This window comes from Nicotiana tomentosiformis, chromosome 10 (genome assembly GCF_000390325.3).
Source record: "Nicotiana tomentosiformis chromosome 10, ASM39032v3, whole genome shotgun sequence".
NCBI lineage: Eukaryota > Viridiplantae > Streptophyta > Magnoliopsida > Solanales > Solanaceae > Nicotiana > Nicotiana tomentosiformis.
The window spans coordinates 2,119,162-2,132,372 of NC_090821.1; the positions used below are offsets into that span (position 1 = coordinate 2,119,162).

At 38.3% G+C, this 13,211-nt stretch overlaps 1 protein-coding gene across 2 annotated transcripts; it reads left to right on the plus strand.

Moving 5' to 3' along the window:
• The first annotated feature begins 231 nt into the window (after positions 1 to 231).
• Positions 232 to 12,237, plus strand: LOC104104865 (damage-control phosphatase At2g17340-like). 2 transcript variants are annotated; one of them, XM_070187219.1, is made up of 13 exons: positions 258 to 520; positions 638 to 703; positions 922 to 966; positions 1,855 to 1,921; positions 2,028 to 2,096; positions 2,453 to 2,593; positions 7,863 to 7,991; positions 8,109 to 8,195; positions 8,915 to 8,989; positions 9,069 to 9,146; positions 10,338 to 10,415; positions 11,791 to 11,853; positions 11,977 to 12,237. In XM_070187219.1, exons 1-13 carry the CDS (start codon positions 351 to 353, stop codon positions 12,055 to 12,057), a joined length of 1,149 nt encoding a protein of 382 aa, XP_070043320.1. In that variant the 5' UTR covers positions 258 to 350; the 3' UTR covers positions 12,058 to 12,237. The 2 variants fall into 2 exon arrangements, with proteins under 2 accessions (XP_070043321.1, XP_070043320.1); XM_070187220.1 differs by lacking the exon at positions 922 to 966 and having other exon boundaries at positions 232 to 520.
• Positions 12,238 to 13,211: the final 974 nt, after the last annotated feature.

Sequence of the window (13,211 nt, forward strand, 5' to 3'; positions counted from 1 at the left end):
AGAAAGTATTAAATTGCCAACTATTTCGAAAATAGTAAATTAAGAAGAAGAATAAGTGAATTAATTAAAATAATTTAGTATATTTTGGGTCACGTGATAAAATTGGTAGTAATTTTTAAAAGTTTGAAGATAGTATGAGTAAAACTTGGTCGGATAATATCATGATAGAGTTAAATATGATGCAATAGTATAAAAGATATTAAATGAATAGTATAACGGACACAATATTTTTAAACTAAAGGAATAAATTTGGACCTTTTAACAGACTATGCTTGTTTTAGGTGCAGAGTTCAGTCTGCCAGGAAAATAAAAAGAAGGGACATCGAGCGAGTCGAAACGCGCCAGTAAAGATGGAGAGCTCAGGCGAACTGGTGCCGTTCCCGTTGCTGATGACGCCGATCGAGTCAAATTACCGAGCATGTACCATTCCTTATAGGTTCCCTTCCGACAATCCCAAGAAACCTACTCCCACCGAGATTTCCTGGATCGACCTCTTTTTCAATTCCATCCCTTCTTTTAGGTACTCAAATGCTCCAGTTGTAGATTTGAGAAATGATTTGTCCATCTTATCGAGCTAAATTTTGCCCGTAATAATTCGTTCATCTGAGAATTTTCATTTGTTTTTTAATAAATGCAGGAAGAGGGCCGAGAGCGATGACACTGTTCCAGATGCTCCTTTGCGAGCCGAAAAGTTTGCTCAGAGGTATCCTTCTATACTATATTTTTGTATTTTCGTATTTGGATTTGAGTTATAAGCACTGGTTGTATAATTAATATTTACACTATTAATAAAATTTAATCTATTATAGCAGGTTACTCACTATTTATTCTAAGTTACCAACCGATGCTTATTTATTAAGTAGAGATACCAGATATTACCTTTTAAGTGACCTTATTGTGTAAATATTTATTGTATTGTAGGTGCATAAAACTTAAACTGTTATCTGCTACCCCTTGCTTCACCGGGTAGGTTGGTCAATGGAATAGAAAATACTTCTTCTGTTTAATTCCTTTTGTTAGATGAGGGAAGCGGCGGGTACCAAGGAAACTAAATTAGAGGAACTAGTTTCCAAGTGTTAAGCTTAAGTACTGAATGCTGAAAGAAAGTTGCTTTTGGTCAATTCTTTGATTCTCTATTTATCAAACAAGCTAGCTTAAGTACAGACTACAATGTGCTGAAAGGGTGTGAGGAGCAGCCGGGGGGCTAGGTAGTTGACAAATTAGTGGGCTATAAATCTAGAAGTTCTCTAAATCTCACATTTTTCTAATTTGACCTAAAGTAAGTGTAACCACAATAAAGCTAATCCCAACTAGATTATATCACTTGTATAGATATTTTGTTTCCTTTATATTCTGTTAAGAACTAAGTCATTAATGCTAAGAGTTGTAGGTCTTTTGAGACTTCTTCTCTCCACATGATTTTAAGCTTACCTCGTCCACTTTTAGTACCTTTAATCATCAATGTACCGCCTACTGGATTTTGAGGTGTGCGTAGTATATGGCCAAACCATTTCAGACGACCTTCTCTTATTTTATATTCTCTCAATCAATAAAATATATTTTCTTTATCAATACTTGTCAAGAAAAATATTTGCTTTATAAAAGAAAAATTACTGTGTAGGTTAGTATCATGTAAATTTGGTGTTCGTTTTGGAGGGAATTGGGTATCGATATAGTCATATTCTAATTATAAGTGGTTTTGACTTGTCATCAAAGTGATGGGAAATTAAAGCCGCTTTAGACCATACCTTGAGCAAGTGTCAGTATATTTCAGAAGGTTTGAGGTTTATATGCTAGAAAATCAAAATTGATGACAGTTTCCATTTTTACCTGTTTTTTTCTTTTGGTGGATAGGTATGCTGAAATACTTGAGGATCTAAAGAAAGATCCTGAAAGTCATGGAGGGCCTCCTGATTGCATTGTAAGTTCAACCGTATTAGCAAAGCAGTTATTGACCCTTAAGTTGCCTGATAACTTTTTGTTGTTGCTAAGAAGCTTCAAATTTCTCCTTCTTTGCATTCTTTTAGCTTCTTTGTCGCCTTAGAGAGCAAGTGCTTAGGGAAGTGGGATTCAGAGACATATTTAAAAAGGTCAAGGTTAGTATGATTTCTCCATTATTAAATTCCTCAAGTTGACTCTCTCGTGTTAGCAAATGTTTATAGAAATAACCGTAAGGATGTGTAGAGTGCTATGAAAATCTCTAATATATAGATGAAAACTGTCATTCTAAAACATGGTGGATGATCCAGAGGTGAAATATGAGACCCTAACTTTGCATCTGCTATGCAAACATGCACTAGGGTGTTTGCTTGTGGATGTTGACATGCCTTACAAAATAAACCATCCAGTTCTTTAAAGGTCATTAGATTGTTTTGTACTCCTTATCCTGCAACATTAGAAATTAGTGTCTGGTTTTAACTGCTATGGTTTTTGGTGTATGAAAATGCATTAGGATGAAGAAAATGCAAAGGCTATATCCTTATTTGAGGAGGTAGTACGTCTTAATGATGCTATTGAGGATGAAGCCAAGCGTGTAAAGAATTTGGTCAGAGGAATTTTTGCAGGAAATATATTTGATCTTGGTTCTGCAAAGGTACGTCATGCTTTTTGATCCATGATTTCTTCACAATCATTGCAAGAAGTCAGTTAACAATCTGAACCATTACTTCATCTAACTTGTATGTTATGCCCGGGCAGTCAGTCAAGTTATGGCAACTACTGATAGAACGCTTTCCATCAATCACTTTGATGTAATCTATAGCACTTTTGACAACATAGAATTGTAGATATTCAATGTTATGCCCAAATTATCTCGAAATTCTAGTGGAAAGTTGAGTTACTCAAGTTCATGTTTCCTCTGTTGGCTCCTTTAGTAGTTTTTCTCTGTTTGCTTGCCACATTTAGTGTCTTAATTGGTGACAAACTAGCTCCTTTTAAAAAAAAGTTGGTGACAAAATAGCGGCACTGAGATATTTAGTAAGTTGCTTGACCTTCATTGTCGAAAATGATGCCAAAATATGATTGAGATAGTTACCAAATTGCTTGACGAAAGCTTTTCACTCTTCTTAATCAAAGGACTATGGGTATGTTAGATTCTCTTGCCATAAGTGATTCGTAAATCTGTGTATAGCTTTGGCCTTGACAAACTCGCAGTAGACCTCTTGACAGTTCTTCAATTATAGGCTTGAAACCCATAACTAACTACAGAATTTTTATTTCTAAAAAGAGGGAAAATGTTGACATGCATCATGGTTTGATCCTAGTCAACATTTTGGCTTGGCTAAGTGACCCATATTTTTGCAGACATAATATAAAGCTGTGTGTGCAATTGATAAGGCAAGAAATAAATTCTTTTTCCTGATAACAGAGAAATCCCCGAGGGCAAGTGGTACATGGTTCGAAACTCTCTTACTACTAGACCAAAGAGAAAGAATATTTTTAACATTATAAGTAAATAATGAAAATGTGGTTGCATCTCATGTTGTTGTTTTGGATAGTTTAGTCTGGCGTATTTATTCACGGAGTTGTTCCTTAAGTAGGGCACTACGGTTAACAAAAGTTATGAGAAAATTTAAAATTCTTTTGTAGAAGGTGTGCACAGTGTGAAGGTATTTGTGGTCTAGAATCAAAGTACTATGTTCTATGAAAACCAGATATCAAGAAAGCGTATAATCATGTCTTATGGACTTTTTGCCTTAAAGTTTATGCTGGACATGGTTTGGTTGATGAAGTCAATTAAGTGGATAATTGATTCTCAGACTAAGTTTTCTATCTTACTTAGAAAGTTCTCAATCTTTGAATTGATTATTGGGCTGGCTTCTTTGCCTTATTCGTGGATTAGTCTTAGGCCATCCCAAAACACTGATGATATTTAACCTTTCTATTGGAAGCTGGAAATGATTTATTTATTTATTTATTATAAGCTAGTGATTGCGAACTCTAGTTTCTCGAAGTGGGAGGAGCATTTGGTTACTTTTCAGAGTACGGTGACTAAGACTCAGATTGATTATCTCCTCCTAAGGAGCTATGATAGAGGGTTGTGCAAGGATTGCAAGGTTATCTCGAGTGATACACTCGCGACTCAACATAGGCTCTTGGTGATGGACATCGGCATCAAGGAGGAAGAATAAGGTGGTTCGGGGTCGTCCGAGGATTAGGTGGGGTGCCTTGACGAAGGAGAAAGCTCAGGAGCTGGAGAGGAGGTTGTTGGCTATGGGGCCTTGGAGGAGTAGTGGGGATGCAAGCGGTATGTGGACGATGACGGCGAACTGTATTAGGGAGGCGGCGAGAGAGGTGCTAGGGGTCTCGAAGGGTTACTCGGGCAGGCACAAAGGCGACTGGTGGTGGAACGCCGAGGTCTAGGGAAAGGTGGAAGAAAAGAAAGCGGCGTACCAAAGGTTAGTGGAGAGTACATGCGAGGAGGAGAGGCGGATGGACAGAGAAAGTTATAAGGAAGCTAAGAAGGTGGCGAAGTTAGCGGTCACGGAATCTAAGAATGCAGCATTTGGTCGCCTATACGAAGAACCGGGGGACAAAGGCGGGGACAAGAAGTTGTTCCGGCTGGCCAAGGCGAGAGAGAGGACGACTCGTGATCTAGACCAAGTGAGGTACATCAAGGCCGAGGAAGGCCGTGTGTTAATGAAAGACGCGCAGATTAAGCGGAGGTGGCAGACGTACTTTCATAAGCTGCTGAATGACGAAGGAGACAAAGACATTGTGCTAGGAGAATTGGAGCACTCCGGTAGTCATCGAGATTTCAGCTACTGTAGGCGCATTAAGGTCGAGGAGGTTGTGGGGGCTATGCGTAAGATGAGCAGGGGTAGAGCGACCGGGCCAAACGAAATTCCGGTAGAATTTTGGAGGTATGTGGGTAGAGTAGGATTGGAGTGGCTAACTGGGATGTTTAATGTTATTTTCAGGACGAAGGAGATGTCAGAGGAATGGAGGTGGAGTACGATGATACCACTATACAAGAACAAAGGCGATATCCAGAACTGTAACAACTATAGGGGTATCAAGTTACTAAGTCATACCATGAAAGTGTGGGAGAGGGTAGTGGAAGTGAGGGTGAGGAGGTTGGCGTCGATATTCGATAACCAATATGGGTTCATGCCTGGTCGTTCTACCACAGAAGCGATCCATCTTATTCGGAGGTTGGTGGAACTGTACATGGATAGGAGGAAGAATTTGCACATGGTGTTTATTAATCTAGAAAAAGCTTATGACAAGATCCCTCGGAAAGTTCTTTGCAGATGCCGGGAGGTGAAAGGTGTTCCAGTGGCTTATATTAGGGTGATTAAGGACATGTATGATGGAGCTAAGACTCGGGTTAGGACACTGAGGGGCGACTCGGAGCATTTTCCGGTTGTTATGGGGTTACACCAAGGATCTGCGCTCAGCCGTTCTTATTTGCTTTGACGATGGATGCACTGACACACCATATTCAAGGGGAGGTGCCATGGTGTATGTTATTCGCTGATGATATAGTTCTGATTGATGAGACGCGAGGCGGTTTTAACGAGATGTTGGAGGTTTGGAGACGGACTCCTGAGTCTAAAGGTTTCAAGCTGAGCAGGACTAAGATTGAATACGTGGAGTACAAGTTCAGTGGCGTGCTGGGAGAAGTGGGCATGGACGTGAGGCTTACCTCTCAAGTGATCCCCAAGAAAGGGAGCTTCAAGTACCTGGGGTCGGTTATACAGGGGGATGGGGAGATTGACGAGGATGTCACGCACCGTATAGGAGTGGGGTGGATGAAATGGAGGCTAGCGTCTGGCGTCCTGTGTGACAGGAAGGTGCCTCCGGAACTTAAAGAAAAGTTCTATAGAGCGGTGGTTAGGCCGGCCATGTTGTATGGTGCATAGTATTGACCAGTTAAGAATTCTCATATCCAGAAGATGAAAGTTGCATAGATGAGAATGCTGAGATGGATGTGCGGGCACACTAGTCTGGATAAGATTAGGAATGAAGATATCCGGGTGAAGGTGGGCGTGGCTCCCATGGAAGACAAGATGCGGAAAGCTAGGCTTAGATGGTTCGGACACTTGCGGAGGAGAAACCTGGATGCACCAGTAAGGAGGTGTGAACGGTTGACCTTGACAAGTATGAGAAGAGATAGAGGGCGGCCTAAGAAATATTGGGGAGATGTGATCAGGCAGGACATGGTGCGGTTGCAGATTTCTGAGGACATGGCCCTTGACAGGAAGTTGTGGAGGTCGAACATTAGGGTTGTAGGTTAGGAGATAGGAGGCTAGTATAATCGTGTTTGCTAGTGGTTCCAGTTGTATTCTTAATATGTCATTAGGGTCGTAGGTTAGGTTGTAGTATGTTTAGTGGCCCTTGCTGTGTCCGTATTATTTCCTTGCGTCTGTAGTACTGTGCCTTTGTTACTGCTTAGTGTTATTACTTTCTGTCTATTTTTTGGTTATGGCGTTGTTGGTGTTATCTTTCTGGATTCCTTTGCTGTTACTGATACACTGTCTCTTTCCTTCTTGTGCCGAGAGTCTACCGGAAACACCCTCCCTACTCCGGAGGAGTAGGGGTAAGGTCTGCGTACACACTCCCCTCCCCAGACTCCACTTATGGGATCTCATTGGGTTGTTGTTGTTGTTGTTGTTGTTGTAATGTGGTTAAATCAGAAGCTGGTTATTAAATCAGCTCGGACAAATGGGATTTCGGTAAGATGATTACATATTAAGGAATACAGGAAAACATGTATATGTAGAAACTAGAATGAATGCAAAAAAGTGAAACAACTTGACGAAAACGATTGGATGATATCGAAGAGCAACCTTGCATATATCATATATGTTTCTGCTTTAAGGGTTTTTTACATCTTAACCCATAATGTCAGCACTCAGTACTGATCATACTTAGACGCAGCCCTTTTCATTCTTAGGATTACCAGAAGACTGGTATCTGTGACAGACTCTTTTGCGCTTCGACTTTGAAGTTTCAGACAAAAAGCCTTGTCATCATGTGCCACTCCCAGGATCAGAAAATTATTTTCTGCCTCATGGTTCTCGTGCTCAAGCCTAATAGTTACTGAATCACATTGCTTATGGTCTCTCTGCTTTTTGAGGACTCTACAATCTTGGGACCATTATCAGAACATTTCCTAGCGTAGAAACTTTATGAAAAATGCAACTCAACTAGAATTATCAGAGAAATCTTAGAGTGCTTAGCCATTACCAGTAACACTGTGAGATTTAAAGTTACCAGTAGATCAGTTAGTTCAGATGGTTTAGATTCATCATTTGAAAGGAGTGCTCTTATTTGAGTATCAGGAATATTTCCTAGCTTAGAAACTTTATGAAAGGTGCAAATCAACTAGACTTAGCAAAGAAATCTTTTGGAATGCTTAGCCATTGCCAGTAACACTATGAGGCTCAAAATTACCAGTACATCAGCCAGTTGAGATGATTTAGATTTCATCATCTGAAGGGTGTGCTCTTATTTGAGAAACTTGTTGCTAAACACCTGTGTTAACTCTTCATTTGCCTAAACCTACTCATGTCAATCGGGTGGTACATAAATAGGTTCCCAGTAAAGATCCTTACAAATACATGAAACCTGCTAGAAATTGAACGTGCCTATATACATTCCCCTCTCTGACTTGCATACCTGAGTCCTTGTAACATAGAACAACATGCAGATTTCAATAGGGGATGCTCCGTGAAATGCAAGAGTATGATATCCTGAGCATCTTGTTGGAACCTATAGAGGATCCAGCTAGAAGAAACCTTTCAAATTTGATTTTGATATAATATAATCTTGCATCCTGCACAACCAGCAATTCTAAAATGATTCAAAGTTTTTGAGATCATGTAATTAATGTCTACTTTCCTTAACCTCTCTTGAAGCTTGCAGAGCTGTTTTCAGAGGATGGTATGTCTTTTCTAGCTAGTTGCCAAAACCTAGTCCCTCGACCCTGGGTTATAGATGATATGGACACTTTCATTACAAAATGGAGTAAAAAAACATGGAAAAAGGTGAGTTTCTTGTCATATTTTGTCTTCGTTGGGCTTCAAGTTTTCTGATCTTTATTTTGACCAGGATCCAGTATGTTTGATGTCTGTTCCTTCACTGACATCCTTACTCTTATACAGGCTGTAATCTTTGTTGATAATTCTGGTGCAGATATTATTTTGGGTATTTTGCCATTTGCTAGAGAATTACTTCGTCATGGAGCACAGGTTTATTTTGGCGTCCCTTGTTGTTTGCTGTATGTAAAGATCGGACGTTTCTTGCATTTAATAAACTGGATTCAAGTTGTAGGCCACCAGTAGCTGGACTGTTCTTTGATTACATTGCATTGAATGAAATGCCATTAATTGATGTGTACTTGATATGCTTGGTCTGTGAGTTTCTATGGGTGCACACAAGTTAATGTGGTGTATTAGAGATCACTGCTATAGGACTTTGACTTCCTCTTCTGAAAGTGTAACTTCATTCTCTTTTATTTCTCTTTTTGCGGCATTGATTACATTAATGAAAATGTTTTATCTCCAGTAAAACATTACAAACGAGCTGGGGCTTTGTGTTGCTTGTATGGCCATACATGGTTGCAGTGCCTTGTGTACAGTGAATATCATCTCTCTTTTCTTGCTTCTGTTTCATCAATCCCCTGAAGCTAAGAAACTTTAGGACCTGAACATATTTTGAATGAATTCAGGGAATACTAATTAGCCCTAGTTTAATAGGCATGAAGCCCCAGTGAATAACTTACACATTTTGTATATGTAGGCTGTAGCCATGATGATAGTATGGAGTGCATCAGATTGGTTGCCGCCAATTGAACAACTGATACATTTAGTAGCTATTTTGAGCTCGTATTGGTAGTAAATGAAAGCATTTCTGGTAACAGTGTTTTTCTTGTTTCCATATCTCATTTTACTACTTTTCTCTTTGCCAGGTTGTTTTGGCTGCTAATGACTTGCCTTCCATCAATGATGTTACTTACACTGAGTTAGTAGAGATTATATCTAAGGTAGTGCAAGCTTTACATTAAAACTTTTGGGGCTCTCAGCTTTAGTTTGTTATTAACATGTTGTTTGGGTTATTAACAGTTGAAGGATGAGCATGGGAAGCTCATAGGTGTTGACACATCTAATCTTTTAGTTGCCAATTCCGGAAACGATTTGCCGGTAAGTGGCAGTCATTTTCTAGCTTCATTCACATGCTGCAGGGCTTCCTCCCTGCCCCCCAAAGGGTGGGAGTGAGACTCATTTCTAGATTTAGATTGTCGCTCTCAATCAAGGTTTTTGACCTGAGTTGATGGTGGCTCACAACTAATCTTCTAATTCCATGCCTACTATTGCTTAGCCTGACGTAATTATTCACCTTTTATGTTCGCGATTTTTATCAATCCCAACATTTCTTTTCTGTGAAAACTGGTTAATTAGGGCCCCCAAAAAATCAAAGGTTCTCTATAGTCTTATGGAAGTAGTCCCACTTGCAGATTCAAGTTGGACAAAATTAAGAAACCAGTTGTTGTTAAACAACAAGTCAAAGTCTCAAACCAGAGCTAGTTACAGATTAGTGCTTATAAACTTGGTTTGCCCACAAATTCAATCTTTTAATGTAAATCAATAAAATTCTTCTGCTGTAAAGAAAAAATGCACTGTGCCCCTTACTATTAGCTACCTGTTGGTTGCCTTAAACTATTTTTCGTGGTTTTTTTCTCTTTCAACTCATTAACCTTTGTCCTAAATCCCCTTCATTTAATTTTGGCTGATTAATTTAATTAAACTAGTTGGAACCCTTTTTTTCCTCCTATTTCTTATTAATTTCCTATATCTCTTAACAGATATCTCTATTTTTTAAAAAAAAAAATTCTTGTTGTTTAAAAATTGCCTTTTCTTTTGTCTTTCATTTTCATTTAATTTGTCAAACATTGTATGACTATTTTGAGTGATTTGTGAAATATTATGAACTTTTCGTTGTTACTATTTACTGAGAAATAGATAATTGTATCATACTGAATATGAAGGATTAAGTTGCTTTCTTTGACATATATGATAGACGAATATGCTATTCACTCTTTCTAGTATATTCCTTAAGTTATACCTAATAGGAGTATGTTTTATACATTTTGTGTAAGCTTACTGTGAATTCCTACTTTTAAGCATGCCAGTTGAATTCACAGCTACCTTATTTTGGTTCACACCCAACCTAAATTTACTATGCATCAACCCTTGAGCTCACTCTCCAACTTGGCTTGGCTGGGCCGTTACGCATGTGAGGACTTGCATAGATGTCATACTGACAAGGCGAGTTTTGGGCTAGTCCAGCTGTCAGATCTATTTTACTGAGAGCATTTGTGCATGTTGTCGCAGGTTATTGATCTCACAACGGTATCTCAGGAACTGGCATACTTGGCAAGTGATGCTGACCTCGTCATTTTGGAAGGCATGGTAAGCCTGTTGCTAATTGATTCTTTTGCAATAGCCAATCCCTTTAGGAAGGCCCTTGCATGTCAGCTTTTGTTCTAGTTTCGTATCAATGCTCGTCTGAAACCGCAGTATACCTAGAGGAAAATTACCATTTCCTCTATGCTGCTACTGCAGTTATTGTTGGAGACTGCTATCTCCGCTGTGGAATGATGAGTTAGAATTTAGTGATTCTTTGTTGTTGTTGTTGTTGCCCTTTAAAAAGCACCAGTCAGTGATGTGATTCATTCATACCTTGTCTTGTGGGTGTTATTCCAACTCCTACCCTTTGTTTTCTTTTTCTTTATTATTATCCTTAAATGGGAAACAAGTTATCTGTGTTAATCATATCTTATTGCTTCAACTTGACTTCACTCAGTATGTACTGTGGCTTAGATACCACTATATCAATCTTCGTGCATGGACTACTAGATTAAATATTAGGGGAATAAGGCAAGTTGTGGGAAGAATCTGCCAAGCTTCAGGTTCACAATTAGATTGGCTGCCTCTTTAGGTGTGAATGGCCATGATCCTTTTTTTTTGTTGATAAGTGTGAATAGCTGTGTTCTTAGGGGATCACAGGTTACATTAAAAGTCTAGGGATGAGCGACGATGATGATGCCCATGTGGGTGGGAGGCAAGATTGGGGAATAATATAATTGGCAAACTTTTGCTACTAAGCACTACCCCCAGTTCTTAGGAACTGTTCTCCCTCTTGAACTTATATAAACTGATCAAAGTTTCTTAATTTGGATTTTTCACCAATTATCCACTCCTTGCAACATCATGTGTTGGAACTTGTCAATTTGTGGTTTTGTTAAAAAAATATGAGCATTTGAAATTTCGACATCATCACGGAATAAAACTTTTTGAAGTTTGTAAATTTACAAATTCTCCTACTTGCTAATGTAGCAAGAAAAGGGAGAAGGGAGAAAAGTTAAGAGAGAGAGGAAAAAGAAAGAGAAGGATAAGAGAGAAATAGAGAGATTAATTCGATGATTATTATTTATAAAGTCAGTGTCCGCCAATCAAAGGCCTATACAGGAGATCCTAAACAAGCTAAACTCTTGGGACAGTTAAAACTGTATTTCTGATTAAAAAATAAGAAAAGAATCGAACTAAGTAATAACAATAGGAAAAAAAAAAGAATCAAACTAAGTAACAAGGGCAAAAGATAGATCTAATCTAAAAGAATCTAATTGTAACCTAAACAAAAAGAGATAATAACTATGCAGAAAATGTCAAATCTACAATGATTATATCTCTATGGAGCTGCATGGCTCGCCATACTTAAGTAATTGCAAATTCCCACACCCCCTCCCTCTCTAAACTTGAGTTTCACTCTCGATTCTTCTGGCAGGGCCGTGGAATAGAGACAAACCTGTATGCTCAATTCAAATGTGATTCACTCAAGATTGGAATGGTAATAACTTCATGCTTTCATTTACAACCTTGAGCAACCCCCCCCCCCCTTTTTTTTTAAAACAAAGTTTTGCCCTTTATTGTTAATTTTAACCTTTTTTTATTTTTGATTTCTCCAACACAGGTGAAGCACCCAGAGGTTGCTCAGTTCCTTGGTGGAAGGCTTTATGATTGCGTTTTCAAATTTAATGAAGCTTTAAGTTAAATAGTTTAGTTAATCAACTATTCCAGTTCTTTCTACTGGACATTTAGACCAACTCAACAAATTGAAGATTCTGGTAAATCATTATAGTGGATATTGTTTGCAACTTTGTTGCAGAAAATGTTCTTAAGTTCTTGAAGGTTGGATTGCAAATGAAGCACATATGTTATTTTCTTCCTTAAACTTGTGCTTGGGTTGCTTCCACAGAGTGTGGAGATGCAGGTATTATTACAGTTGCAACTTGATCTCATCCTGTAGTCTTTCCGGCATATTCCAAAACAACAGTTGCTTGACTGTTCAATTTGTTGAACATTTAAGTATTGCATTAGTTTGATGGAACCATAGTAGAAGAGAGTTACAACCAGGGATGTAACAGTATACATAGTTTTACAGAAAGAGCAGTCTGGTGATTGGTCTGTCAGCTGAGATGAAGCCGTTTTGTGGATCAAGTAAACATATTGGTAACAGAACATAACCTCCTTCAAAAAGGTCTAAAGGGTAAGCTACATAAGTGATCTATTGATCATTTCTTCAACAACAGCTCGATTGCAACAAGTTACATTGGCTTGTAAGAGATTCTTAATGTCTCGGCTGGATATGACAGTTGAACTGATTATGTAACACATGGTTGATTTTGACATTATTATGGGTATGAATTGACTTGTGTCATGTCATACTACACTTAACTTCCATGCCATATTCTGAAGTTTGAAATTCGAGGGAAGTCACGCTTCAAGTGGAAGGGTATATTACAGTTTCAGTTACATGCAGGATCATATCTTTCGTGAAGGGGTGATGGTGAGAGTTTTACATGTCTTTTTTATTCTATTTCATTATAAAAGAATGAACTTTTATATGATGTAAGTCCCAACTTATCATTATATTAAGGACAAAATGGGGTTGCTAAGATTAAATATTTTTCAGAAAGAGAAAGTTGTGATTCTTTTTTGGGATAGACTAAAAAAGAGAGCATAATTAACCCGAATAATTGTTAATAATCGGCAAATATATATTAATATTATATGTATAATTTATGAATAATATGTGTATAAACTAAACAGCGAGTCTAGTTGACTATTTGGTTATAACTCCATCATTTTTAACAAATAAAAAAATTTAGCTTGGATAATAAAGTTCCAACCAAATAAGTTCTTACA

Bases quoted from the DNA above. Each gene is read 5' to 3' on its own strand.
- LOC104104865 (XM_070187219.1), top strand. From the start codon at position 351: ATGGAGAGCTCAGGCGAACTGGTGCCGTTCCCGTTGCTGATGACGCCG. The intron at 2,594-7,862 runs GTACGTCATGCT...CCTCTCTTGAAG, and splicing joins TTGATCTTGGTTCTGCAAAG to CTTGCAGAGCTGTTTTCAGA. The intron at 8,990-9,068 runs GTAGTGCAAGCT...GGTTATTAACAG, and splicing joins TAGTAGAGATTATATCTAAG to TTGAAGGATGAGCATGGGAA.